Source organism: Taeniopygia guttata, chromosome 1, assembly GCF_048771995.1.
Source record: "Taeniopygia guttata chromosome 1, bTaeGut7.mat, whole genome shotgun sequence".
Classification (NCBI taxonomy): domain Eukaryota; kingdom Metazoa; phylum Chordata; class Aves; order Passeriformes; family Estrildidae; genus Taeniopygia; species Taeniopygia guttata.
In genome coordinates this window covers 97,835,634-97,863,116 of record NC_133024.1, presented here as the reverse complement: position 1 = coordinate 97,863,116, position 27,483 = coordinate 97,835,634, and the positions used below count along the sequence as shown (strand labels likewise).

Sequence of the window (27,483 nt, the reverse complement as noted above, 5' to 3'; positions counted from 1 at the left end):
ATCTGTTTACTCAAGCAGGCTGATGAAAAAGGAAATGTCTGAATTACTTTCTCTGTAGCACTTAAACTACCAAAGTATTTGTAAGCAATGAGAATACTGATTTTTTTGTACTTGAAAATCAGATGCTCTCTGAAACTATGCTTAAGGTTATTTTGAAGCACTTTTAAGGAAAATTTAAGTAGTGTTTTCAAAGAATAAACACAAAGTGTTTGTGTTTTCTCTGCCCAGTTTGTTTTCCTCACCTATGTGCTTGGAGTGGCCTGGCTCGGGGTCTTCGGCTTCTCTGCTGTGCCTGTCTTTATGTTCTATAACATCTGGTCAACTTGTGAAGTCATCAAATCTTTTCAGACCAATGTGACAGTTCCAGGGGACCAGATCTGCGTGGACATCAGGCAATATGGTACTTGTTTTAATCCTGATTAAATACTTTATCCATCCTCCTCGGTCTGTCTTCAGTAGTTTTGTCTCAGCCTTATCAGATGAATCAAATGCAAAAGCATCTTCTATCTCTGAGTGTGCTATTACTTTTCTAATTAATTCACATTACACTGATCTCTTTCCAGATGCAATCAATTTAACTGAACTGACAAGTCACTTATCTGAAATGATTTTGTAGTGGTTTCCAATACTGTAATATTAGGTTTGAAAATAGATCTGCCTCAAAATAAACTGCTTGGAAACAGTGCTGAGAAATAGATAACCAGATTGTGGGTTTTGAACCCATACTATTGTATTCTGTTCTTTCAGAAAGCTGTTTTACATTTAAAGATTAAGTAAATGTCTGAATGTCGCTCTGACAATTACTTTCAGTTAAAAAACCAAAAACCTGCAATTAAAAGTCTGCCATAACTAATAATGAATTAATACTGCTTTCTGATGACACACAGAAATCTGAGGGAGCTGGGACAATAACTTAAAATAATGTCAGGCTTTTCATTTCTTAAGGTGAGTTTTTCCTGAAGTTAATATTGTCAGCTTCCCTTGTGAAGAAGATCTTTTGTCACCATTACTTTTGGCTTCATTCTAGCTAGCATTTTCTAGGAATATTTCTTTCTTTGGACTAAGTCATTCAAAGCTGAGAAAATGGATTCAAAGTTGAAAAAGTAAGAAAGCATGGCTTTGCTCTCCTGTCCAGGTAAGTGCAGTACAAGAAAAGATACACTAATTTTAAAAGCAAGTCTTCAAATCAGTTAAACATATACGTTCTATTTTAACAGCTCACAGCAAGAGCCTGGGAAGACATTTTCTTCAGCAAAAAAGCTTAGGAGTGAAGGGAGATGTGCTCCTCCACCTTCCTGCTTCTCCTATATTAGTGCTGTGTAGGGCTCTATTGTTCCCCTGCTCAGTAAAACCATTTGGGTTTCAGTGCGTGATGGAAGAGAGCAGCTCCCCAACAGACAACACATGTCACTGAACTTTCCTCACATTTTTGGGTGGAAGCAGTAGCTAAAAGGCTGGAATTGTACATTGCAGATAAGAAGCTGACTTGGAAGAAAATTCTATAAAATCTTTTTGAAAGCCATGCCATCCTGAGATCATTTCAATGACCTGCTGCATATAGAATTGCTAATTCCAACCAGCTGAGTTGCAATGCAAAGTTGTATGGGAAAACAAACTGGGTTTCTCTTAATTCAAATAGGTTTTGATTAAGGTTTACATTTGTTACTGGCCTCCAGGTTTATGTTATTTTAAATTTGCTATATTCTGTTGACTTTCAGATTTGCAATCATGTAAGAAAAGTCATTGGGAGTATATGAAATGCAGCAGACTGAACTTTCTTGTAGCAGTGTTCACTTGATGCTTTTTACCTATTGGAACTAAACCAGAAAAAAATCCTGTAATTCTTCCCTCTAGCTCTGTATTCACACCCTTTCACAGTAGTTTCTTGTTCAAGTAGAACCTCATCTAGTAAGTGCTACCCTGAAAGGTGCCAAGTACCTCTGAGATGCAGATTCTCTCTTCTGTGCTGAGTGGGGGAGTAGGCAGAGTGTGCAACTGGACCCAAAGTGCAAAAACCCAACCAACCGTTTGGCTGCCAGATGGGAATAACACATCTGAGAACATGCCTTAGCAGCAGCCCTCAGGGTGAGGAGAAAGCATAACCTGAGGGAGTTGTTTGAATTCTGCTGCCAGCTCCAAGCTGTATTGGTCAATGCACAGATGCCCAGAATGAGAACACAACTGGCAAGTGGGTGAAAAAGATGAGAGGAATAGAAAGCATGCCTTGGTTGCTAAAATTAGTGGTTTCTTTTCTGTGGTATTTCAGGTATTATCCCTTGGAATGCTGTACCTGGCAAAGCCTGTGGCCCAATTTTAGAGAACATCTGCAACACGAATGAGGTACAGAAATGTAATCTTTGTGCAGCTTTTGCCTACAAGTCACTTGGGCATCATGTAATAAATACTAGATTAAAGTTTTTGGAGAGAACTCATTCTAGTAGTATAAAGAGATTGCTTTAACTGTAACAATGAAGTAATTGTTACATCATCAAAAAAAAAAAAATTATTTTCACATTTTTATTTTCTAAAGCTTTGCTACCATGCTACAAAAATGGTTTTATTGTCCTTATTCTCTAAAACACTTGAAATTAATTTAATACTATTCCTAACTAATTACTTCAATGTTTTTAACATGTTTTTTTTCTCTAGTTCTACATGTCTTATCACCTGTTCATTGTGGCTTGTGCTGGAGCCGGTGCCACTGTCATAGCATTGGTGGGTAGTATTTTTTGTTGTTTTATAATTAAAAATGTTAATTTTAGGCGTAAGATGCTTTAAGATTAAATTTTTTATATATTAAAGGTAGTGATACTAGACATGAAGGGGGGTGAGCTGTAATCACCATTAGTTGCTGCTATGGTTTGGTCATCACAAGTCAGCAGGTCCCCAACTTTTGCTTTAGGAAGTCATCTTAACCCACCTCCCCCATATTTAGGAAAAAATTGTTTGCATGTCCTTTCAAATTCCTACTTCTATCCACTATTTCTGCTTTTATTTCCACTATTTATTTTCATTTTTGTAGTTTATTTGATCAGCTGCTTATAACCTCTTGGTTTCCTTTGCCTGGAGCCAGGCAGATTGACTGGTCCAACCCTGCAGTGCCCGTTCCAGGTAGCGGCGGGGAAAAGGGACGTTAACGAGATGCCTTGTTCCTATGTCTAACACTTCCTTTAGTGGCCAGCTTCTAACCTTGTGCCAGCCCAGCCCTGCTGTAATGCTCACAACTGGCTGAAAAATGGCCTTAAGCCTTGTACTGGGTTATCCTCCCCAGAGAAATGGCAGATTATTTATTTGCATCTTCACCCTGGAAGGAGCTCAGAGTAACATCTGTTGTAAAAGTATCGAGAGTTGCCCAAGTGGGCTTGAGCCGTCACCTTGTTGTATCTTACTCTCCTGTATTTTGTTCTCTTCCACCAGCTGATCTACATGATGGCTACTACATATAACTATGCTGTTTTGAAGTTTAAGAGTCGGGAAGATTGCTGCACTAAATTCTAAATTGTATAAGCCCAGTAAAAAGCTGCATTGCGTAGCTTGAAATACCACTGACACCCTAGACTAAAAGTCTAGCTTTTTGAATTCTGTTACAGTAATTGTAAATAGCTTCAGTAAGCATCGTTCAGCTTATCAGATTAATGAAATGACTTCTTGTATATGAACTATGATGTGGATGAGATCTGGCTATTTTTTCATGTTGAGAGGATTCAGTTACTGTAGGGGTGTTTATAAAACATCCTTCTGAAAAGGGGATGTTTTCACTTCAGGTCTCCACTTGATTTCTAACAGTCATCTCAAACAAATACTGGAACAGTTCAGGGTCAGATGCATTAATTTATTCTTCACCATGAACACCAAATACAAATGCCCCTAAGCATGCAAAATAGATATGGTGTGAAAGAAAAGGAGTAATAAAGTAGTGCCAGGCTATGTTGGCAGAGGTCAGAAGCCCAGGTATTATGAATGAATTTGCCTGTATTTCCAAGTGATTCCATGGATGATTAAATCAATTATTTTATCTTACTCTTAAGTGCATGCCAAATGATATTCTTTCTCTAAGAAAATAAATCCTTATCTTAGCTCTGCGTAAAACAATCACATTCTTTCTTTTGGACCCTGAACTAGTAAGAAACAGCATATAAATAACTTCTGCTCTTGTACGGCTGCACTTTAGTAACTGATTTCTCAGTAGCCAGATCTCAAAAATGTAAGTATGACTGCACAGGAAGCAAAACCATGCATAGATCACAGGGACCTTTTCACAGTGTTGGGGGGTAAAAAGAAGGAGAAGCGAATCAATGTTTTCAGATGTAGATGTTTTTGCATGAAGTATGGGCAAAAGAAGTTGGCAAGAGACATATGCACAAACTAAAAACACAAACACATAATAATTTTAAAAAGAGAACCATTTGCTATATACAACTCTTCACCTGAGGTTGGACAATGGAAGTTTAAAATGTAGCTATAAAATTACAGGATTAAGACTTCTTAACCCAGACATTGCATGCTTTTGCTTAGTTTTGGACTCATGTGTTGATGTTTAATTTTTCGATGTGTTAATGTAGCCTTGTTCACGTGAATAAAACGGTTCACAGTTTCAGGTTTTCTTCCAGGGGGAGGGTAGAATTCTCATCTGCTTGTTGGGGGAAAAGACCTGCTGGGCTCTGGGCTTGGATATGCATAAACACCACGACCTTAGAGAGCAGTTCTTCTGAGCACCTCGTAGTTTACAGATTCCATATATTGCCACGTACAAAACTGTTTTCCTGCTTCCCCCCATTCTGCATTTTAATTGACCTGTACAACTCTGTAGCTCATTTTAATATTGTTGTACTAACTTTCTCTAAATTGTGAATAACCAACTGAATTATTAGCATGCCAAATTCTAGAGATCTTTGAAAAATAGCCTCTGTGCTTGTTTTAATAACAGAATGCTTATTAACGTAGAATAACTATTTTTTTTGGTCGTTATTTTAAAGAGCGTCTATTAATCTGACTAGCAGCTTGCTTTGCCTCTTGACATGCTCACTGGCCATCATGCTCACCCTTCTCTTCCAGATCCACTTCCTCATGATACTGTCTTCTAACTGGGCCTACTTAAAGGATGCAAGCAAAATGCAGGCCTACCAAGATATCAAAGCAAAAGAAGAGCAGGAGCTTCAGGATATCCAGTCTCGGTCAAAAGAGCAACTCAATTCTTACACATAAATGTTTGCCACAATAATTCAGCAGAAGAGTTCTGTAGCTCTGACAAATCAGCAAATAGCTGCTCTGCAGTACAGATGTGTGTCTAGCAAACAAAATTAGAGAGAAGTGTAAAAGCTTCACATTCCAGCTCCTGGAAAACTTTTTTAGGGGAATCATCCCATTGGTAATCTTCCATCCTTTCTAAAAGAGAATGGAGGGTTTATTCCAGGCATTTTAAAAGGCAACACTTTACAAAAAGTGACCAAATTATTCATCTTTGAGACTTGGTATTTAATATTTGACTTGTTCTAGAGCATGACGCCCTGCACAAAACGTGGCAGGTGCCCCAGCCGAGCAGGCAGTAGATCTGTGCAGACCTCAGGCATGTGCATGGTGTGTGATTGAGCAGCTCCCAAAGGAACCCGTGCCCAGCTGGGATTTCTGAGAGGAGCTCATGTGTGTGTGTGTGTGTGATGGCACAGCTGCTGCACCTCCCAGGTTGCAGGGGGGCAGTTTGGGAACACCCCACACCAGAGCAGCTCCACTCCTGTGCCACACACTGCCACGATGAAGCTGTTCCATCCCTGTGCTCATCTGAGGGTTGAGCAGATCTCCCAAGTTCTAATCTTTTTATTAACTATTTAATGGAATGTAGATCCCTGGATCTGGATAATGATCCCCTTCTTTGAAAATAAATGTCAGCTTTGCCTTAATATTTATTTTCTATAAATGTTGTAGCATTTATATAGTGGCAGGAGACCATTATCCTACATTTTAAGTAAGTAAAAGTGTTACCTTATTAAAATGACACTGATCTGACAATTCCAAATGAGCGGATGAGAAAGTTTGCAGAGTTTTACACAAACAATAAAATTTGCAGCCATAAAAATAATACAGGATGTCCACCTTTCTCAATCTTGGTGCTTAGCAAATTTATAGTCAGTGCTTATGTGTTTTCCTTTTTACAAATTAATTAGCACACTAAGAAAACGTGGTGTTCAGAAAAAAAAACAACAAACAAACTGGTGCCATTTTAAAGTCATTTCCCATAGAAGTCTGCCTTCTAATTAATGTTTTTTTTCAGAAGCATTCAGTGATATCTTGAGTATTAGTGATGGTATATTTGGTGTTTGTTCTATATGATATATATATATATATATAAATGTTGGGGGGGAAAAGTAAAAATACATCATTCATTTGAAAAGATTAAATATTCAAGTCATACCCCTGCTAAGCTGATATGTGGTTTGGTAGTTATGACTGTATGCTGAATATACATCAAAGGAAGCACAAATTCCTTCAAATCAGTATTAAGAGAAAATTTTGGGGGGTTTCAAATATAATTTGTTTTGTTAACTATTGAAGTCTAATTTGACAGTTTCAAAAAAGGGGCAAAGTTGATTGATGTAGAGCAAATATGACAAAATAGCCTAGTGTATGTTCTTACCTGTTGCATGAAGGAGACATTTCTACAGCAATGCAGGTGATGTTCTAGCCCAGTGTTTGCATAAGGGTAATAATGGAGGCAGTGTCTTAAAGCCTAATTCTTTTCTAATTCAGTGTAGCTATTACTGGGAGTTTTTGAAGTTTTGTTTAAGTAGTCTAATATTTTTATGTAAAGAGCATTAAATTTTGCTATGTATAAATTTTTGTAACCTAACAGTGAATCAATATTTTCTATCAGTGCCAAGGGCTTCCTGTAGTTACATCCAAGTGTTAAAATAAATATTTGTAGATAATAGACAACACTTGTGTATGCTTATTTGAACCCAGACCCACAGCTACTCCATGGCAGTGCATCTCTAGGCTTTATGTCTCTATCTGAGGTGAAACATGTTCTGTTCCAGAGTTCCCTGCCCTCCTGCATGGGGCAGGGCTGCTCTGCAGGTGCAGCTGCAGCAGCAGTTGTGTGCAGCATGCAGTAGTGGTAGTTGTTCCTGGCCAGCATAATGCAACAAGCACTACCCCTTCCCAACATCCAACTGGAGCAGTCACTCAGAAATTCTGTAAAGGCCAGAGTGGCTGCAACAGCAAATTAAGCAGCATGCAAAATCAGAGTAACCACCACATCACATTTTAGCTCCATTTCAAAAAGCAAAGTTTCTATCTGTCACAGTTTTGGTACATAGTGTTTAAACGTCCAGCAAATTTAAGACAGAACTTTGGTTTTTTGCCCCTAAATTCTGTCAAACTTGGCTTCATGTTCTTGTAGTTAGGTCAAGATGAGCAGCCTCAAATGCAGTGCAAGTTGTAATATATGCTGCCACCCAAAATTACTTCATTGATAAAAACTACTGTATTTTATACTGTAAATAAAGTTTAATGATCTTGCCTATAATCTACCTACAAAATACAAAGCTTAAATAAAGTTGAGTTAAATAGCATTTTTATTTTAATCTCTCCATTTTGGGCTGGTTAATACCAACGTGATACGTGAGTGGGGCTGCTCTTGAAAGTGGCTCCTGCCCCTGCTGTGCAGCAGAAGGGACACCTTATTTTGGGTCTGTCACACTCAGTGCGCTGACGCTGTATGAGCCAAGTGCCTCCACAGGACACCTTAAAAGCAGGTGATGATGAGGGAATTTTTTGTTCCTTTCATCCACACTTTGAACCATTTGGAGAAGGGGTTGGGGGGTGGGGGTTGGCAAAGTTGACAAAGTCTAGAGGAATTCAGTGCCAACACAAATCTACCAAAAAATACTGATCAGTTTCTGTTCCCTGCTTTGTTCTTTCTCTCACCCCACCCAAGGGCTCCCTTCTGGATTAGTAACACATCAGGACTCCCTGTCTGAAATGAATGACTGAAGTGATGAAACAGATCAAAATCTGCTTTATTAATTTATAATTACACAGCCTGCAGTGTTGGTGCCTAACATTTATTAAAGGCACAAAACTACTTTAAAAATATCTCTCATAATAATAACATTATTTATAATAATAACAATTTAAAAATCAGTAGCAATTGTTCACCAGAAGCTTTCATCCACGTCTCCATGAGAAATGTCTGCAACACTATATTGATTATAGGAGGGAGGAAAACAAAGTGGTATGAGTCCAATGTAGTTTATCTTAAATCTTAATACTCATTTTAAAACAGAAGTTAAGAGACTGCCTTTGCTGCAATTCTCTTGCTGTTTCAGGGAACTGCTGGCAATAAATCCAACCCTAAAGGAGGAGGATTTGGACCTTCATTAACTGAAAGCCATCACCTATACCTCAGAAAGCAGAACTATCTTCCAAAGTGCTCACCAAGTTAAAACAACAGAACTGGTGCCAATTCAGGAGCAGCAGGGTAGTTTAACAGCACAGATAACAGTGAATCATTACTATGGTTCTAGTGAGCCTTTATGGAATTTTTTTTCTAACTGCTTCACATTTTTTCCTTATTTTAAATTCTACATCTTGGAATAAACTGAAAGATTTGGAGGAGGATTGTTTGGTTTTTCTCTTGTAAGCAACTTAAATACACATCTGTATTTATCAATGCCTAGAGAGAACCAGAGGAAATGCCTGGGTCGTTGTAACTCAGTGCAGGCAGACAAAATCTCTGAATAAAGTATCTTAAAAGTACACAATGCTATTGAAAAATCAAAGCTAGGAACAGACTATGGGTGAGGTGCAGCACAGACAAACATTCACCCAGGGTGTCATCACCCAAGAACAATCCCTCAAACTCCAGCTCTCTGAAGTAAGTTGGATGCTGCTCAGTTGCAGATAAAAAGTTGTGAGTTCCACAACTACTGATACAGATCATAAACTGCAGCTCTCAGATGTGAGGTACATACAGTGCTTAACTTGCATGTACAAGAATTGGAAGCATCCTCCATTTTTCTGACACAATTGCTTTTGATTAATAATTTATTTTGGTTTCTAAGGAGGCAGATGTCTCTTAACATTCATACTAAATCTATTACAACTATATATATTAGAGTAATTACTATTATTATTTGTTAATATGGAGTACTAGAAGTGATTAATATATGAGCCTTACCTGTCATCATTTTCAGTAGATAAAAGTCTTTCTGAAGGTGATTCTTCTCTGATTTCTTCTTTTTTTGAATCCTGGTAACCAAGAGGAAAATACACTTTCTCTCTTTCTCTAACCCATTCTAATATCAAAGTGACCTAATAATAGTATCTGGATTTTTAAGGCTCATAACTGAAAATAAAAATCTTCAGAAGAACCAACCCTATATCTACAAATGCTACACTGGATCTAGGATGGTAACACTTCAGAAATTTAGATTGGGATCATGTCTGAACAAAAGCATCCTACATTCCTTCACTGAAGTAATGTCCACCCATACCTCTTCTTTAAAAGTCCAATTTTCCATTTTGCCAGAATAAATTCTATTCTGTTAGAGGAACACAACCTGACATGTGTAGGTTCAAAATATTTAACCGCAGTTTATGCTAAAAACTGAGGACTTTTAAATACTGTCCTAGTACTTTAAAAAACAAACTAACAAACCCCCCACCCAGAGGATACAAGCAATCCTTACAGAACAAAGTTTTCTCTGTTTTTTCATTTGGATCATGACACTTTTCCAACACAAATCCAAATGCTCTGCAACACTTTTCCAACACAAATCCAAACTTGTTACATAAAGTTTATAAATGAAGAAAAAATTAAATGTGAATATTGATTTCATTCTAAGCATGCCTAGCAAGACACAAATTTGGTCAACAATATTTCTGTGACTGTGTTTTCAGAATAATCACCTTGTTTGCCAGTTCCTGCTCTCTCCTCTGCTGAATTATTCTCATATATTTTTCTAATGGATTGGAAGGAGGATCCTTTACATTATTTTCAGTAGCAGTGTTACTATGCTCAGATTTTACTCCCTCTTTATCTTCTATTTCTTCATCTGTTTTCGAGTCTTGGATATACTTTAAGACACAAAAATAAAAATAAATACTGATTAGAAAAATACATTTATACCTTACTACCTGCAATACATGCACTCAGTAAAACACACCAGTCTAAACAGCATTAAACAGGACCTAAAAATCCAGAACACTAAACACTAAGTGTTTAAGCTCAAAGGGATTTAAACAAACTCAAGGTCTCCTTATACCCTCTGCTTCCCTGAGTACCCTGGAAATCCTGACAGATGGACATGAACATATTCTGGTGGTGTCCCCACCTGCAGTGGCCACACCACAGAGACAGCAAATGTTCAACTTGTTCCAACAGCATGGTGACAGTGGCCATGAAATTGTAGCTTCCAGTTACATGAGGCAGGGAAGGCAAAGCATCTGTTTCCAGTGAAAAAGTCACTTGGCATAAGGAGACACCCTAGTGAGACTCTGGTTAATCACACAAGTACATAAAATAACTTAGCCTCTGCTACTTTCACTTCACAGAATAAAAATCTACTTTTAACCAAGTTACACATACAACAATCCTAAAATGCAAGCCACTACAAAGCTGCATTAGTGTCTGAGATTAAATTACCTCCTCTTTGTTAAGCTTTTCCACTTCTTTTTGCTCGCTTTCCAAAGCTTCTTGTTGTTCTTTCTCTTTCCTTTCTTCTCCTGTTTTCCTTTCTTCTTCTGAGTTTTTCTCAGCTTCTCTGTTCTGTTCTTCAATCTGCCTTTGATCCAGCACTGCTGTGAAAAATTATTTCAACATCTGTAATTAGATTTATGTACTTCAGTAATCACTACAAGAGCATACAAATCAGTATCAGGTTCCTGTATAACGTTAACAGCAAATGAAAAACAACTGGATATATTGTTTGTACATACACCAAACTTACTCTTGGGTATGGGGTAATGTGTTTTCCCACCTCTCAACATTTTTTTGTCTGATAAATGACTCACCAAGAGTTAAGGAGTAGAGCCAAAGTATAGGCCAGAGATTTGACAGATCTGTGCACTTCTCATTCCTTTAATGGACATTCTTATAAAACAAACCTTTATTATCCCAAAGTCCATGTTACTGTATTCTTTACCCCTCTGCAATGTGGTTGGATACAATTCTTTATATTTATAAAGCAAAGTATTTAAAACCCCTTGGAAAATTATTGCAGGACACACTGGTGATATGACCGATGTATTTAAAAAGCTGTGTACAAAGAACAGCATTAGACAGCAATGAGATGGGCAAACTAAGGAGTGGGAATCATGAGAAGCTAGAAAGCCCTTCTCTAAATAAAAAGAATCATAATGTTTCCATCTAGAACGATTACAATAGCAGTATATGCTGACTATGAGATATTATTCTCATCTAGCCAAAGAATTAAAACTGCATTGTTTTAATGCTTTTAATTGTTAATGTTATGTTAATGTTTAATTGATGTTTTAATAATACAGTTCAACAACAGAGTCAAGAATAAATTTTTAAAAATCCAGACAAACAGTACATAAAATACTTCAAAACATTTGATGTCTCATTCCTATAAAGAGCAGAATTATATTTAATAATTATCCTAAAGAAAAAATAATCATCTCACAAGAGGCTGGATGGAGGGGTAGGATATGTGACAAGAATGTTTAAATTAAAAGCAAATTCAACTAAAACCAGGATGAAAAAAGTCATCCTCATACAGAAAAGCAAAGGAAAACACTCCTTTCTCTTTATTACAGAAATGGCACTTTCTGGAAAATTTTTCAACTACACCAGCCTACATACCTATAGACTCTTAAATATTTGGCTTTCTGTGTTACACATTTGACATTTAGAAAGGGTACTTTGTTTTGTGTCTGAGCTGAGAACTCACTTAAGTCCTGCAGTGAAGTGGCTGTTGCTGGCACAGGGGCTGTGACACAGTTTCCATCGACAATGTCCCCAGATGGATGCAAGACATCACTTTCACACTCCTCTGGTATGTCCCCCTGATCTGGACAAGAAATTTGAACAATGGCTTCATTATTTTGTAATTGCAAAAGTGGAGCACAGCAATGGACAGAGACTGTGGGAATGGCTAAATTAGAACACAAAAATACCAGTACTAATTGAGCATTTTCCCTTCAACTTGATCATCTCCCTGAGAATTAAGAATTATCATAGGCTGTACTTGCTTCCTTAATTACAGAATTGTTAGTTTTGAAATTAGCTATTGGAACACATCTGTTTATAAAGCCAAAACTGTAGAAATATACAACAGAAACCCAAGATGCTTTCACTTCTTTACATAATCAAGATACAAGTAACAGAAAAATAGTACATCCAAGTTCAGCTCATCATTTTTATGCATATAAAATAATCTTTAACTCTTTGGTCACACACTCTTTCACTGGGGTCCTTGCCTACTTCAGTGCACAGGATGGATTGCTGCTAACTCAGGTATTCTACATTATACTATCTTTTCCCTGTGTAAGGTTGGCTCTGAATTCACAAAAACACAATTACTGTGCTTCTTTGATTGCTGTGATATTGAACTGGTATTAAATTACTTACTTGCAAATATGCAGACTGCTATTATCTCATTTGATGAGAGACAGAAAAAAAGAGATAAAACAAGATGTGGCCATTACCTCTAGGTAGCCAACCTGAAATATACAGGACTATTTTCTCAAGCCCTTCGTGTAACACAGCACAGATACTCCATGTATCTCTTTAGGTTTTGGGTAAAGCTTTAGAAAACATCAATTTTCATCCTTCATATACTAGCAATGTCTCAAGCTTTTTTCTTTTTTACATAATAATAAAACTGAAATATTTTACATGAAAAAAATATCAACCAAACTGATTAGCCTCTCTCTGAATACTTTGAATTTCTTTAAATTTAAAGGAACTGTAGATGACAGAAAAATTTCTGTCAAGCTGTCATTTTAAGTTAGGAGAATTATTTCAGTTTCTTACCAAAGCAAGAGGAATTCCTACCAGCTTCACCTAGGAAAATAAATTCTACATATGGGGTGTTTTGTAAAACCAAAATAATGGGCTATGACACTCAAAAAAAAATCTATTCTGTTTTGTTGCTCTGTCTTAATTATAAAGCTATCAACAACATTATTTCCATATGAGGCACCAATAAGCATCAGGTGTATTTAAATAAAAAAATTCCTTTCATAAATTTGTCACCATTAAATATTACTTCTAACTTCAAAATGACTGCTAACAACATAAACAAAAAAAGAAACCCAAACCAGACCCATTAACAGTAAAAAAACATCTGAAATTAACTACTCTGCAAAGGAGAAAAAAGGTAGCTCTGTAGACTTTCACACCCTTTTTAAGAGAGAACAGCAAGAGATGCATTACTCCCTTAAGATGAGAACATCCCCCAAAAGCACTTGCTGCCAAGATAATCTGCTGATCTTTTCTTTCTGGAACTCACACACAGTAGGACTAAAAGACTTCCATATTTTCTGGCATCTCCTTTAAGTAATTGTATTTTTTACGGTTATCAACTTCATCCTTCACTGTATCTTTTTCTGTATTTACTTCTTAGATTTTACTTTCTTACCCACCTCTCCCTGCAATTTCTCCTGAGCCACCTCCTTCCCTTTTCAGCCAGTCTGATTTCCCCCTACATACTGAGATTTCCTTTTGCTGCAGGCTCACCCAGCTGAAGTACTGTTGATTGAGAAATGGCCAGCATATGTGAACTCTTCCAATTACTGACCACCACACACCACCAAATGATTCATCAGTACCTTACTTGGGCACAGCATCTACTCAGCCCTAATTGCCAAGAAAATGTCAGTCTGCTGTCACATGTAATAAAATAGAAGTGAAATATGTAATGTATTCCCAAAGGTCTCCCATACAAAATTAAATAAATAAATATAAGTCTAATTTAAATGTAAGATGAGTAGAAACTATTAGTGACTATAGGCTTGGTTCACATTCTAATAATGCATTTAAAGCTTATAAAAGAAATAAATGAGATAAATAGAACCAGCTGAGTAATGAGTAAAGCTTCAGAGAGAAATACACAGATGAGGCATTATCTTCTGCTAGTTATCACAAAACACTATCAGCACATCTGCTATTTAAACAAACATCTTTTTTGATTGCTTCCTCTTAGAATACTGAAAGCCATATTCTCACAGGGTCAGGAGAGTGAGCAATGGCTCCACTCCATCTTCCATATGACCTAATCACAACCAAAAGAATAAACCATTCTGGGACCCAAGAAAACACTCACACCAGATAGAATCACTTATTCCAAAGAAAATACCCAAACTCTCCCAGACAACAGCCACAATCTCTTCATCACCTATGAGTTTAGTTACACCACACAATGCCACACATCCACTGAGCCTCAGGAATTGACAGACGTCATGAAATCTGGAAATAGGAAAAGTTAGTTGGTTGTTCAAATCTTCCTCATTGACAACTTCATTTACTTTAAACTCACAGTTTCATGGGAGATAAGGCTGCTAAGGTTCAACATTAGGATGTCACTCAAAACTAAATAAGGCCAGTAACTGTGCTTCTATTTCTCACTCCATACACAAATGGCTATAAAGGACATCAAGTTTGATTACCCTCTTCTTTCTACACTACCTTAATTACACCAGAATTTTTTGAAAACTGACCCTGCAGCATATAGAGAGAAGGAAACATTTTATAGCCTGCAATCAACGGAGAGAAGAAATGCAAATAAATGAAATACTGACCTCAGAGGGAAAAAAAGTTAGGATAAAATTTAGATTTCAGTAACTGAACCACATGCTCCAAAACTACTCAGAGATGCTGACTGATGACAGCATAACTACAAGAGTTCTTTCTTCCCACATTTACATGCAACCTAAAGCAACTTCTAATTCATACTACTATTTAAGCCTCAGTTACTGAAGGAAAAATTAAGAGTGCACGCAATAGCTACAGAAACCAATCTTTAGACTTATAATCTGGTTCTGATTTATGCAGCAAATACAATAAAGCCTCAATTTAGTTCACATACTGATACACTTTTCTGTTTAAAAAAAATTCTACACCATTTAAAAACATTCCAAAGCAACTGTCAGACCTACAGCATCAATCAGAGCAAGGTTATGCAAGATTTTTGAACAAATTTATGTTACAAATGTTAGAACCAACTAAATTTAATGTCTGCTTATTACTATATACACTTACCTAAAGATGCAAGAATGAAGAAAATTAATACCTCATTATCTAAGACATTTGTCTTCTCCAATTCCAAAATCAGTCAGAAATTTTTCTCTGTAACTACAGTCTTAAAATTATGAAGACAGTTGTCCCATAACTGTTAAGCCCTAAGGTGTTAAACAAGCTGTCTGAAATGCACTAAAACTTACCTTCAAGAGTATAAATGTGTTCTTCAAGATCCTCATACCTCAGTTTCTCTGGTTTGTGGATATCACTGAGATCTTGTTTATCTGTTTGTTGACTCTGAAATCTGAAAAAAATAAGGAAGAATAGAAATAAGTTAATAAATATAAATTGTGAACTTGTAAGCAAATAGCCATATGAAAATCACTCACGTGCTAATCAACAGACTGAACCAAACCTAAAATCCATGAAACTTTCTGACTCAAATTTAAGGTATTTCAATCCAGTTCTCTAACTTTTACCAAAAGTCCACTTCATTCCCCTTCAGCCTTTCCTCAATGTCTACACCAGTTTTATTACATGAAAACAAAATAAAAGGATGAATTTAAAACATAAAAAACAAGATATACAATTAATTATAACTGTCAACTGAAATTAAGCAATTTGCCTTTTTAAGCTTTGTGTTACAGTTTAATTCCCATTTTGATGTCATCGTAACAGATGTGTTTGAAATGTATTAGGATTATATGTCTGGCACAACAAGAGATGCAGGGGTGAAAATCTGGGTTCTATCAAAATGGGGTTAGTGCCCTCATTCTAAATCCCCATTTATCTCACCAGAAAGATAATGTGAAAGAACAATGTCTCCCACGTGACCCAGCTACTAAACTCTGACCAGAACCAGAACAGCAAAAGGAATGCAGGTCACTAATGAAATTCAGCATCAGCAATTCATAAAGGAGCTTATTTCACACCAGCTGGTGCTCTTCATCACAGCCTGTTTGTGCTTACAGTTTCTAAGGAATAGAGGTCTTCCATGGGGCAAAAGTGGAGAACAAACAATACAAACAATACAAAACACACCCCCAACAATGAGATTTGTTCATAAGCAAAAAGTGAATCTGGGCACAGACAAATAAATCTGCATTACCAGAAGGACAGTTCAGTGATGTCAGTGGGGAAAAATACCCTGTAAATTAAATAGGACAGTGTAAATGAAATTTCAAGTTTTGGAAATTTATTTCATGCTTTAAGTCTTTCCTTCACAGAAATGGTTAAGCGCTAAATAATTCTTAAGGGTGGAAAGGTCAAGGACACACATGTTGCTTCCTTCAATACTGTGTCCTGCAACACTGCTAGAGAGACAGAAAACCCACTGCCTCAGTAAAAACCCTCAACTGGTTTCTTTTGGCCTAAACAAACAAACAAAAAGTTAGGTAATAATTGCCTTATCACTCTAGTCTTCTTGTCATGGATGTTACAGCATCATATTCGCTTTTCTTGCCTTTTCAAAGAAGTTCCCATTGCCACTTAAAATCTACAGGTCGTAAACTAATCCCACAATACACATCAGCAATGTAGCATTTGCCTAATAATACGAGTAAATAACTGGAAAAGCCCACACATGCATTTCTCAAATATTTCATGTAAAAAAAACAGTCCAAGGCACATGAAATTAGAAAATACGCAACAAAAGAATGTGTTTCCTTTGTGAAAGTCTTGGGAAAGCAGCAAGTTCAAGACAATTTTTGGGACCTTATACCCTTGCTTTGTCATAAAAAACTCAAGAAAGCAACAACAAAATAGCTGCCTTCCCAGACCCAGGTCTGTCCTCTGCAACATAACTTGTGCATACTGTTCACTCTTCAAGCAGGATGGAGTCTACAAAATCCTTCAAAGAAGTCCAGTCCCTCACAGGATTAGAGCATTTTCCCCTATCACCTTAACATGCAGGTTAACATTCAACCTCCACTTTTTAAGGTCTGCCAGAGAAGTACAAGAAATCCGAGACATACCACAGAAAATGGGAATGGGTAGGGAGAGGAGACACAGCCTCAAGGGAATACTTAAAGGAAACTGACCTCACAGTCCCTAAATATCCCAACAGCTCATTTTGAAGACAATAACATAAACGCTCTACCAAAATTCTAACCAGATAAGAGACCCTCTCTGCATTAAATGTATGTTGAGGCCTTGATAACAACAAAATAAGAAAGGTCTACAAATGCCTGCTAGAGCTGCCCCAGCACAAGCTGCCTTTCTTCAGCCATCAAATCAGGAATGATGGCTAGCAGGTTAAGGACAATTCAGCTGTGCCTTCTGAGGAAAAAAATATTAAATGTTAAATCCTAGAGCTGCTTCTGAAGACACATATTCAGGATTCTTAGTTTTGGAGAGTGGAGGCAACACTGGACATTAAGAACAGAAGAACTCTAGACATGGAAATAGGAGATACAGAGACGAAAGAGAAGCCATTTTAATGCAGCCTAATTTTGTCACATTATTAATTTACCTTAAAAAGATCTTTTAAAGAAACAAGAAAAGAGAAGAGATGTGCTATCCATCCCATTCCCACATGCAAAGGAGACTGGAAAATCTTAATTTGAACAGGCACATGAACAAGTTCTTCAGAGAGAGAAAAGAAGTAATAAATGTAGCATTACAGCTTGTTAATGAATGAAGTGAGAACGTACGATTGCCTTGATTTAAATTCTCAAACAGGAAGCAGAAATTCAAATGCTTCAATTAGCAAAAGCTCATCAGTCAGGTCACAGATGTGAAAAATAGAGACAAAATAAAGAGACAGGGCTTTGCTCAGAGCAAACCAAAGTGTTTCAGGTTTTTTTATAACTAGGTTCTACTTGGAGCATGATATTTAAAATGAAAATTCTTATTCATCTTTAGAAAAGTTTTCACTTATAAAATCAATGGCTTGCTTTACTGGTAAAAGCAGCTATCACTGGGAGCAACTAGATAAATATTTCTTTAAAAAGCAGGTTAAAAATGTTGCACTGTAAACAATGTTACCTGGTTTTCTGGCCATGACTGGATGGTGAGGAAGGAACAGACACAGAAGATGAAAGCAAACATGGCTTTGAAATTGGAGAAAGAACCTGGTCCACACTCTGCTGTGAAGAGGTAAGGGATGAGCTCTTGATGTCTGCAGAATAAAAATCCCACAATTTGTGTTAGCTATTTGTCCTACTATTTGTCAGACAAGGCTGGTTGTACAACACATGCATTATTGGTTCAATGTGCATGGACTTAGGAAGGAAAACAGTCAAATGCATAATTTAAAGGAAAATCAAAAACTGCATAATCCTTCCACTTGCGCATTATGCGGTAAAACAGCAGCTGGATCTGCCAACTCTAAGGAGTTTAGAGGAGGACATACTTCTTCCTTTCGTTCTCCAGAGACAGGTGCTGACAACTGAGCTGCACTTAACCTCACTCAAAGGAAAAAACAAATCTCAGACTCACATGCACGTTATCTTCTACCTCTTTAAATTTACCCTGAGTTGTTCAGTTGCTGGTATTTCCAACAGCACCAAAAAGCTCCACAGAAGCTTCCAGAATGATTTAAGAGTTTTCTAGCAAAACTACACCTGATGCTTCAGCCATCTCTAGCAGAGAAGAATAATATATATACACCAGTACAAATGCACTCCTCAGAAAACTCATGAGAGGGAAGTGACATCTCGGTGGAGAAGCAATCTAAGTGGGAGCTGACAAATCCCACTAACAGCACAGTTAGCATTGAGGCTAACCTTATATCCTATTACTCAGCTGCAGCAATTTTCCTACACTCCACACCACTCCGTTTCTGTAACTCCTGAGTCAGGTAATGCACTCCTTTATTATTAAGTTCTTACCCCTCTCAAGAACCAGTCAGTTTTGTGCATTAAGCAAAGAACAGATCCAACTGAAAAAAAAGAGAACTGCCATCCTGTAACTAGCTTCTGAAAAGTACAAAAACAGCAAGGATTATTCAGGTTATGCACACAACTATAGTTTTAACATTTCCTAATTTTTCAACAAAATCCTAGTATTATGAAAGATTTTGTCCACGTGCAGTGCTAAACAAATAGTCTGTGGGTATTTTACATAGAAGCTGACAGAGAGAACTTACAACATGAAAGATTGCTTTGGAAGTTCAAGTTTCAAAAATGTTTTTAGTAACAGTATTATGCTCTATATGCAGAACCACAGGGATAGCCACAATCATTCAGTGTCTATAACCTGTTTCTAACAGTGCCCATTACCAATCAAATCTAAACTAAAACTGAAAATGGAGAATACTTGTATCTTCTGGCAACACCCATCCCATCTTTCCTCAAATCAATTCTTTTTCGGATTGTCCTGACAGAGAAGTTGTATTCCTGCATCTATACTTATTCTCACAGAAGCAATGAATTACAACTTACTCAGGCTATGAAAAAAGCATTTAATTTTATTTCCTTTCAATGTCATGGGATTCTGGGGTCTGTGAAACAGTAATCAGTTGATCCCGTTTCACCTTCTTCACATGGTTCATTGTTTTCCAGATTTCCCACAGCCATCTTTCTTCCAAACTAAGCTGTCCTTGTATTTAACCTTCCCTCATGGAGCAGCTGATCATTATCTTTTTTTTTTTGTTATTGTCTCTTTTTTTTAATCCTATTAAATCCACTTCGAGCCAGGGTGAAAAAAACTGCGTCACTCAAGAAGCAGATGTACTGCAGATTTGAAACAAGAGATTATTTTTTTACATTTTGTTTCTATTTTGCTTGCTTTTCTGAGTAGTGTCCTTAAATAAAAAAGACTAAGCAATTATTAGAAACTGTGATATTAACAGCAAATTAAAATTTTTCAAAACTAGGTCCCTCCTCCTTACAATTGCTGAGGAGTATTTTATAAAGATGTCAGCAAAAAGAACAAACAAAAGGAAATCTGGACCTTTCAGACTGGAAAGCTCGATTTAAGACAAGCCAAAGACATCTTCTGCCACACACTTTAACTACAATAGTTAAATGACAGGTTAGAAATATAGGAGAGTTAAGAAACTACAATTAATGTTCAAAGTAGTTATACTTAATAACAAGTTTTGAATTAAATTCTGTATATCATAAAGTTACAGCTGTAGGGATTTATATTGTGTAGTCTTCTCTTGAAGCTCCCTATAGCATGTTTAACTTCCCTCAACATACTTCTCTAGTACTTGTTTCCAGGAAGAAGCAATGCTCCAAGCAGCTGGTATATTCTGTCTCCTGCAAAACCACATCTCCTGATTTCTCCTGCACCTTAGCAAATACGAGTCAAGCACTACACCGCTAAATCTTTGTTCCCAGAGCTCAAGAGGAAGAGTAAGTAAAACCCATGACTGCACCTCATTAACAATTGTGACTTACCATCTGGAATTTTCTTGTTACTGAGGTCTTTCTTCGGTTTGGAAACGGGAGTAGAAGAAAGGCGCCTTGAAGATGCTCCTCTGTGTGGTGGTGTGAAGGAAGTTTTAATGATATCGACCTGCTCAGTTCTTTTGATGCGTTCCTCACCTCTTGGACTGCTCAGAGGGGAATGTGGGCAGCTGGGATTATCATCTAGCAGTTCCTGCTGGGTAGTCAAAGGGTGTCTACTAAGAGGACACTGCAGAATTACAGGAGGCATCTTCCTTGGTGTTCTGCTTGCAGCTGCATTCAGCATGACTCTGTGTTGGTAACTCCTGTAGGCTTCTTCCAAGTACTCGGCCTCCTTTTCCAGCTCCTTCACCCTCGCGCGGGCCTGCGCGATGCACTCCAGGTCAGAGTCCGGGGAAGCGCTGCGCGGCCGCAGCTGCCAGCCGGGCCCTGGCATGGCGCTGGCTGGCCCCACCTCGGGCAGGAGCGGCTTCCTCGGGAACGCGCCCTCCACGTAAATGTCGTGGGGCACCAGCCTGTCCCCAAGGAAGTCAAGGACGGAGCGGTCAACAAGCGACGGCTTTGGGTTCCGATACACCTCATTCTCCAGAGCTAAACGGTAACAAGAGGAAGTGAGTGATGCTAAAGAGAGAGGGAAACCCACAGCAAAGCAAAAACAGTAAAACATGGCATTTAAATTCTAATTTGATCAAAATCATTCTACCACGGAATTGGCTTACATTTTGAGAATCTAATTATTTAATTGAAATTTATTTAAATGCATTTTTAATGCAGCTTCAAAGCTACAAATTACCACTTCTGTTTTTTAAATATATAATTCTTCCATGTAAAACCACCGTTAATTTAAAAAATAACATTGTAGAGTACATACTTATGTTTAAGTAAATAAATAAACATGAAAACATTACCACTTTGGACATGTTATATCTAATAATGCTGGTAACGTCTAAGGAACACAGGGCATGCCACAAGTCTTAACGGTTTCCCTTTATTTAAATAAAAAAATAATTTTGATGGAAAACAACACAGCACATAGAAAATGTTTTGTTTTGTTTTTCATTAAAACTACTCTAAAATTGTCAGTTAAATTGAATGGTTTGGGGCAGTCTGCTTCCATGGACTTGTATGCTTCAACAAGCCCAAAAGACCAATATGATGCTGCATCTTTCAGCAAATTTACAACCTTGTTTTTATTCTACACAAATAGTTCTTCAATGACTCCATTAACTCTGATGTAAAATAAAAGTTCCTACAGTATTTTCAGTCATTTAATTAAAATATATATTTGCTAGTTTCATGTAACAAATTTCCAATTCCAAATGGTACCAATACGTGTACCAGAAATATACGTGCAGGCCTAGTGAATAGTATAAAATGTAAAATATTGCGTATACTGAACTATGAGACAACACATTGTATATGTACACATGTAATGTATAACCATTGCAGAATTGAATTCTATATTTTTACATTAAATACACATACTAACCCTTTTATTAATAATACTTGATATTAACAAACTGACAGACAGACATCTTTAAAAGAACATTTCTTCAGCAGACTGAATTTCTTTATGTACATGCCCCTGTTTCTAATGCCCATACAAGAGAAGTTAAGCATAAGTTAGGCAAAAGTTATTAGACTTGACTAAATCTGTTTAAGAGTTAGACTTAAATTTTGAGGTACAAAATAAAATTTCAAATTTATTATTTTTATTATGAACATTTAAGAATCAAAACACAATAAAACACAAGTTGCCTGCTGGAAAACGTCGTTTATGTTACCAGCAAATATTAATATCCTTATATTGAGGAAAAACAGACAATAAAAATATGCAAATGCTCAGGGAGGAGTATTTTCCTTCCTCCTATAGGTTTGTTTTCTGAGAGGAGGTTGTAAGGAGTCTCCTTTTTAAACTGGGTTTTAAACAGATTTTGATTTTAAAGTTTAAAATCTACTCCCTGGTGATGTGTTACTTCTACACAACTGCAGTTTTTTTAAGATTCTGAAACTTCTTACACTTGTCCTTCATAAAGAACTGCTCTAGTGTAAGATACAAACCTGCCTGTGTTTGCTTCACTTGCAGTTTCAGTTCTTCAACCTGCACATTTAACTTCCTGACAGTAGCTTCAGAGTCTAACAGTTGGGCCTTTAACTGGGCACAACGCTCAATCTATAGGAAATCAAGAGAAAAACAAAAACCAGCATAATTCAAACAAGAAGAATAATCTCAACTGGCTGAATACTTGGTTTTTAAATGTTGTTCGGGTCCAGTCAGACTATATATACCTAGTATCCTACTGAAAGTCATCACTGACAGTTTGATGACTCAGTAAGACTTGGTAATGTTGGACTGGTTTTGGTAGTTTTTTGATGTGGTAATGTTTTGTTTTCTTTGGAGTTGTATACATAAAAATAAGCACAGTACAAACAATTCTTGTAACTGCACACCAAATGGCCTACACAGGCAGATGGGTAATTGTGAAAGAGATGACAGGAAGAAGAAAATATTCAAATAATTTCAAAATAATAATTTACCTCACTTTGTAGCTGTTTTTCCAACATTTGCTTATGACTTTCAAATTCATCCAGCATCAACTTCTTAGAATGCTCCACTCTCCTCAGCTCCACTTGGCAGGCCAGGTACTCTGCTGAGGGCTGGGACAGCTCTGCCCCAAAAGGGAAACACCAGACACTCAGACGAAGAATAACAAGTGTGCACTTTTCTACACAATAGTCTGTGAACATGTAAAGCTGATTTGATTTTAGGAACATAACAAGGCTTTCTCTAAATAAGTACTTGGAGATCTTTTTCTTCTTCCTTTTACAAAGGACCAAAATCTTTGTTGGTGTAGTCCTTTAAGACCTAGACCCAGACTAGGAAGAAAAATACATATCCTTATCTTACATAACTGAAACACATCTCTATGCTCCTGTAATCTGAAATGCACATTAGAAATACTTTGTATTTATTACTGTAGTCAGGCAAGCGCTTCAATAATAATGCCATATTCTCTTACCATTATTAACCATACTAAAGCAATGGTTAGAAATATTGCACTGCTTTTTTCAGAGGGTGAAAGGGATATCCTTCCAAATTACAGTACCATTTAATTCAGGATTTCTCCCATATAGACATATAAAAGAAAATAAACTTATGCCAAGGACTGCTCAATTATATGCAAACATTAGCTTGGGCTTCATGCAAACTACCACCAAACGTAATATAAAGAAAGCATTTTAATGAAAATTTACTTCTAAACAAATACTTGTAGAGAAACATAAACAAGGAAATAATTAAATCATTCACACTGACTGTCTCGAAGATGCTGGTTCTCACTCCGAGCCTCATCCAACTGTTGCCTAAGAAGTTTATTCTGCACTTGGAGCTCCAATTTCTCCTCCTTTAGCAAAGGATAGTCTGATACCTCTTTCAGCTTTTCTGTCAACAACTGATTCTGTTTATTTACCAACAGAACCTGGGCCTTCACTGACTCCAAGTCCAGCTGCAGACAAAGAAGAGTTTAGAAGCTTATGAACTGCTGTACTACTCAACAACTATTTTTATTTCACATTTTCTTTTTTATTTGTAACATACCTGAACTGCACCAATTAGAGTACAGGCTTATTTAAATTCATATTTACAATTACCTCAAGCTCTTTGGTGCGAGATACAGCTTGCTTGAGTTCCTCCTTTTTTGAATTAACAGCAATGGCTTCTTCTTGCAAAAACATAGCTTTCTCTGCAGGAAGGATTACAAACGCTGAATTAAAATTAGTAGAGTATTACAGTAAAAAAACTGTATCAGCAGAAAACAGTTTTAAGCTGCTAAGCCCAAAATTCAATTTAAGACATAAACATGACTGAATGTCATACACACGCCTTAAAAATTAACTAAATCATGCTGTATATACAAATGTATACATATGCATATACACATATAGAACTAAGTAAATCAAATTCCTATGCCTGTGATGTACCATTTCTTACACATCCCTGACTTTAAAGTCTAACCCTGTTATCTGTTCTGCTCTCTTCCATGAGCTCCAATTAAACATTTTGTGCACAATAAATGTAGAAACTGGCAACTGTGCCAGGGTACAGTACCAGAGTTCAGTTAAAACCTGAATGAGCCAGTAGGACTTCCAAAGGAAATGGGACACTGAAAAATCAGGAATGCTTTGCAGCCTCTGTGCAAAGCAACAGTTTATGATTCCCACTGCATTCTGAACAGGAACAAGTTGCTGAACTGTCACTGTTGCTGAATGTTACCTGTCCTGATGGCTCTTCTGTCCCTTATAGCACTGAACACCAGGACCATTCAGGAACAGTAGTGGTTTGGCATATGACAGTATAAGCTCTAGAGATAAACAGGTACTTTATCAGTCTCAGACAGATGGTTACCTTTATTTTTTTTCTCATCTTCAGTAACTTTATTGGTTCTGGCTATATGTTCTTCTTTTAATTCAAGCTGGTATCTAGAAACAAAAACAATTATGTACTCCTGAAGGATGTGTGTGCATACATACACAGACATTTGTGCTAATTCCATTCTTTGCCAAACTAAACTATAATCCCACAATTATTTATTAACAACGTTAACTATCATAGAGCCATCAAAATGATTGAAAAGGGCTCTGTGAATCATCTCATTCAACCACCTCCTCAAAAAGCCAGACTATTGCCACCTGTACAGCAGGGCAGATGTGGCTCTTCCTAGCCAAGTCTTGAAAACCTCAAAGGACATATATTCATCATCTCCCTGGATGACCTGTACCAATGCTGCACTACTCTCACAGTAGATTTGCTCCTTATGTCCAAGCTAAATCTCCCAAGCCACAACTTCCAGTCCCTTCCATATTAACTCAAAGGTCACATTTGAGAGTCCAACTCAAATGGACTATCCTGGCAGACTTGACCAAGCCCTTTCCAGTTTCTTCATGACTTCTTTGAAGTGGGGAGCCCAAACCTGGGCATGGCATCCCCAGCATAGCTTTCCCCAGTACCTTTCAATGGACAGTAAGTTCCCTCAATCTGCTGGCCATGCTGCTTCTAATCTTACCCATCATACTGTTTTGCCTTATTTGTCAGAGCATGCTGCTGGCTCATAATCAACCTGGAATTCACTGTAACTCATCCACCTCCTCTTCAGAGAGGCAGCCTCTCAGTCAACTCCTTTTTCTCATTTATACAATCTGATAGGGGTTTTCTGCCCCAAACACTGAGCTTTGCCATTTTCCTTGTTAAATTTCCTATGATTTGCACAATCTGCCTGAACTGAAACTCTGTCATTCACTGTGGAAATTATTCCTCTTAATTAAGCCTCATGTTCAAAGCTGAGGATGCCCTGTGCCCATATCCAGATGAAGGTGTTGGACAATAACGGCTCCAGAACTGGTCGCAGAGATTCTCTGCACACCACCAGTCACCAGCCAGACACTGAGCACTGTCCAGCACTGCCCTATTCATAGCCCAGTAGTTATCCAACAGTGCCATTCCACTGAACTGGAATTTACAGGAGCTAAGAAAGCTCAGCATTCTACATGACTGGGACATAATTATACATGGTTTCAGATATAGCCAAATCCATGCTCCTGCACTTCTGCAAATGGTCCAGACCACTCAGATCCTTCTCCCAAAAATGACATGTAATGTTTACTGCAAAAACAAAATGACTGATTTGCTAGCAAGCATCACTACTTCTGTATAAGAAACAGCAGTTCTTTAATACTTTTCATTAATGATTTGGGACAAAAGGACATGAATTTTGTCTGTCTAAGCACCTGCAACATGCCTTAAAATATTTTGTATGTTAAAATAAGCAAAGCAGCAGTTTATCCTTAAAATACTTTGCTTCTCCTCCTGTACTGAAAGGATGTTGCAACCATTATTTGTAGCTAGCTGTGAGTCAATTAATTGCATTTCATTGTTCTCTAACAAAATCTTCAAACGCTGAGGGATTATTTTTAACAAAACGCACTATCAACATTTTTTCTCTTTAATTTAAAGACCTAAAACCACAGATAATACTGCTCACTGGCTTGCAATAAAAAGTAATGATTTATCAGTCACTTGCTTCAGCTGCCTAACTGGGACAGGTTCATGACATGCCAAGAGCTCTTGTCTGCGCTGAAGTATCGAGGAACCCTTCAAGTGACCAAGGTACTACAAGGAAGTACAATAGCAAAGTTAGGATATACCCACTGCAACACTTCAAAAGAAATCACAGATGACTGCCAATTCCTTAAGACCAGTTTCAAATAGAAGGTAACCAATTAAGAGGGAGATCCATATCACAGAATCTCTCTTCAAAACTGGAAAGGGGTGAAGGTAAGAGCCAGTTCATCTGTATAATGGACTAGTATGTCTCTCACCCCTTTTCCAAGGGAACATCTCTTTAATGCTGATTTCCCCTTCATGCCTCTTCTGCATTCATAAAATGCTCAGTTCTTTTAACTGCAGTCAAAGGAAGTAATTAATACTGCTTCAGATCCTCTTGTCTAAATATACAAGCTAGTGTCAGATGTCTTTTCCACATATTGACACAGAATTTAAACCACAGCAATAATATAACCTGTAATCAAAATAAAATTATTTTCTACAGTAATAGAATTATTTTTTATAGTACTAGCAAATAGCTAGCAGTAATGCAAAAGTTTCAACCTCACTAAAACAAAAACCTAAGTGCACATTTTAAAGTCCTTGCTTTGCTACGCTTTTCAAAATAAATCCGATAGAATTTATTATTCTGTTTTCATAGGAAATATTATGTGTCCAATAAGAGAAAAAAAATTTACTTTAAGAGTTCTGTCTTCAGCTTTTGGTCATATGTCTCCTCTATGTTCTTCACAGCAACCTCACGACGTCGAAGTGCATCTTCTATAGCTTTATTTTTCTCCTCCCGAACTTTCTGGGTGCTGAAATATCCA

The 27,483-nt window shown here is 37.2% G+C and overlaps 2 protein-coding genes across 19 annotated transcripts in view; one reads left to right on the top strand and one right to left on the bottom strand.

The window, feature by feature from the left end:
• Window positions 1-8,616, top strand: part of GPM6B (glycoprotein M6B) — a 104,999-nt gene extending 96,383 nt beyond the window's left edge. For 9 of the 16 annotated variants that reach the window (XM_030281023.4, XM_030281057.4, XM_072934048.1 and 6 more), the window contains 4 exons: window positions 229-400; window positions 2,267-2,340; window positions 2,650-2,715; window positions 5,056-7,568. In XM_030281023.4, the coding sequence (XP_030136883.1) occupies window positions 229-400; window positions 2,267-2,340; window positions 2,650-2,715; window positions 5,056-5,205 (462 nt within the window). In that variant the 3' untranslated portion in view covers window positions 5,206-7,568. Of the gene's footprint in view, window positions 1-228; window positions 401-2,266; window positions 2,341-2,649; window positions 2,716-3,417; window positions 7,569-8,324 lie in introns of those variants that run through there. The other 7 variants (XM_030281083.4, XM_030281044.4, XM_030281075.4 and 4 more) reach the window with 2 other exon arrangements.
• The window catches only part of OFD1 (OFD1 centriole and centriolar satellite protein), a 31,304-nt gene continuing 10,123 nt past the window's right edge, over window positions 6,303-27,483 (bottom strand). For 2 of the 3 annotated variants that reach the window (XM_030280941.4, XM_030280945.4), the window contains 14 exons: window positions 27,352-27,471; window positions 24,959-25,032; window positions 24,205-24,296; window positions 23,870-24,059; window positions 23,092-23,222; window positions 22,615-22,726; window positions 20,545-21,144; window positions 18,185-18,317; window positions 15,403-15,503; window positions 11,910-12,029; window positions 10,643-10,797; window positions 9,907-10,074; window positions 9,176-9,246; window positions 6,303-8,196 (listed from right to left, as the gene is read on the bottom strand). In XM_030280941.4, coding sequence (XP_030136801.4) covers window positions 8,151-8,196; window positions 9,176-9,246; window positions 9,907-10,074; window positions 10,643-10,797; window positions 11,910-12,029; window positions 15,403-15,503; window positions 18,185-18,317; window positions 20,545-21,144; window positions 22,615-22,726; window positions 23,092-23,222; window positions 23,870-24,059; window positions 24,205-24,296; window positions 24,959-25,032; window positions 27,352-27,471 — 2,113 coding nt within the window. In that variant the 3' untranslated portion in view covers window positions 6,303-8,150. The remainder of the gene's footprint in view (window positions 8,197-9,175; window positions 9,247-9,906; window positions 10,075-10,642; window positions 10,798-11,909; window positions 12,030-15,402; window positions 15,504-18,184; window positions 18,318-20,544; window positions 21,145-22,614; window positions 22,727-23,091; window positions 23,223-23,869; window positions 24,060-24,204; window positions 24,297-24,958; window positions 25,033-27,351; window positions 27,472-27,483) is intronic. The other variant, XM_030280943.4, reaches the window with a different exon arrangement.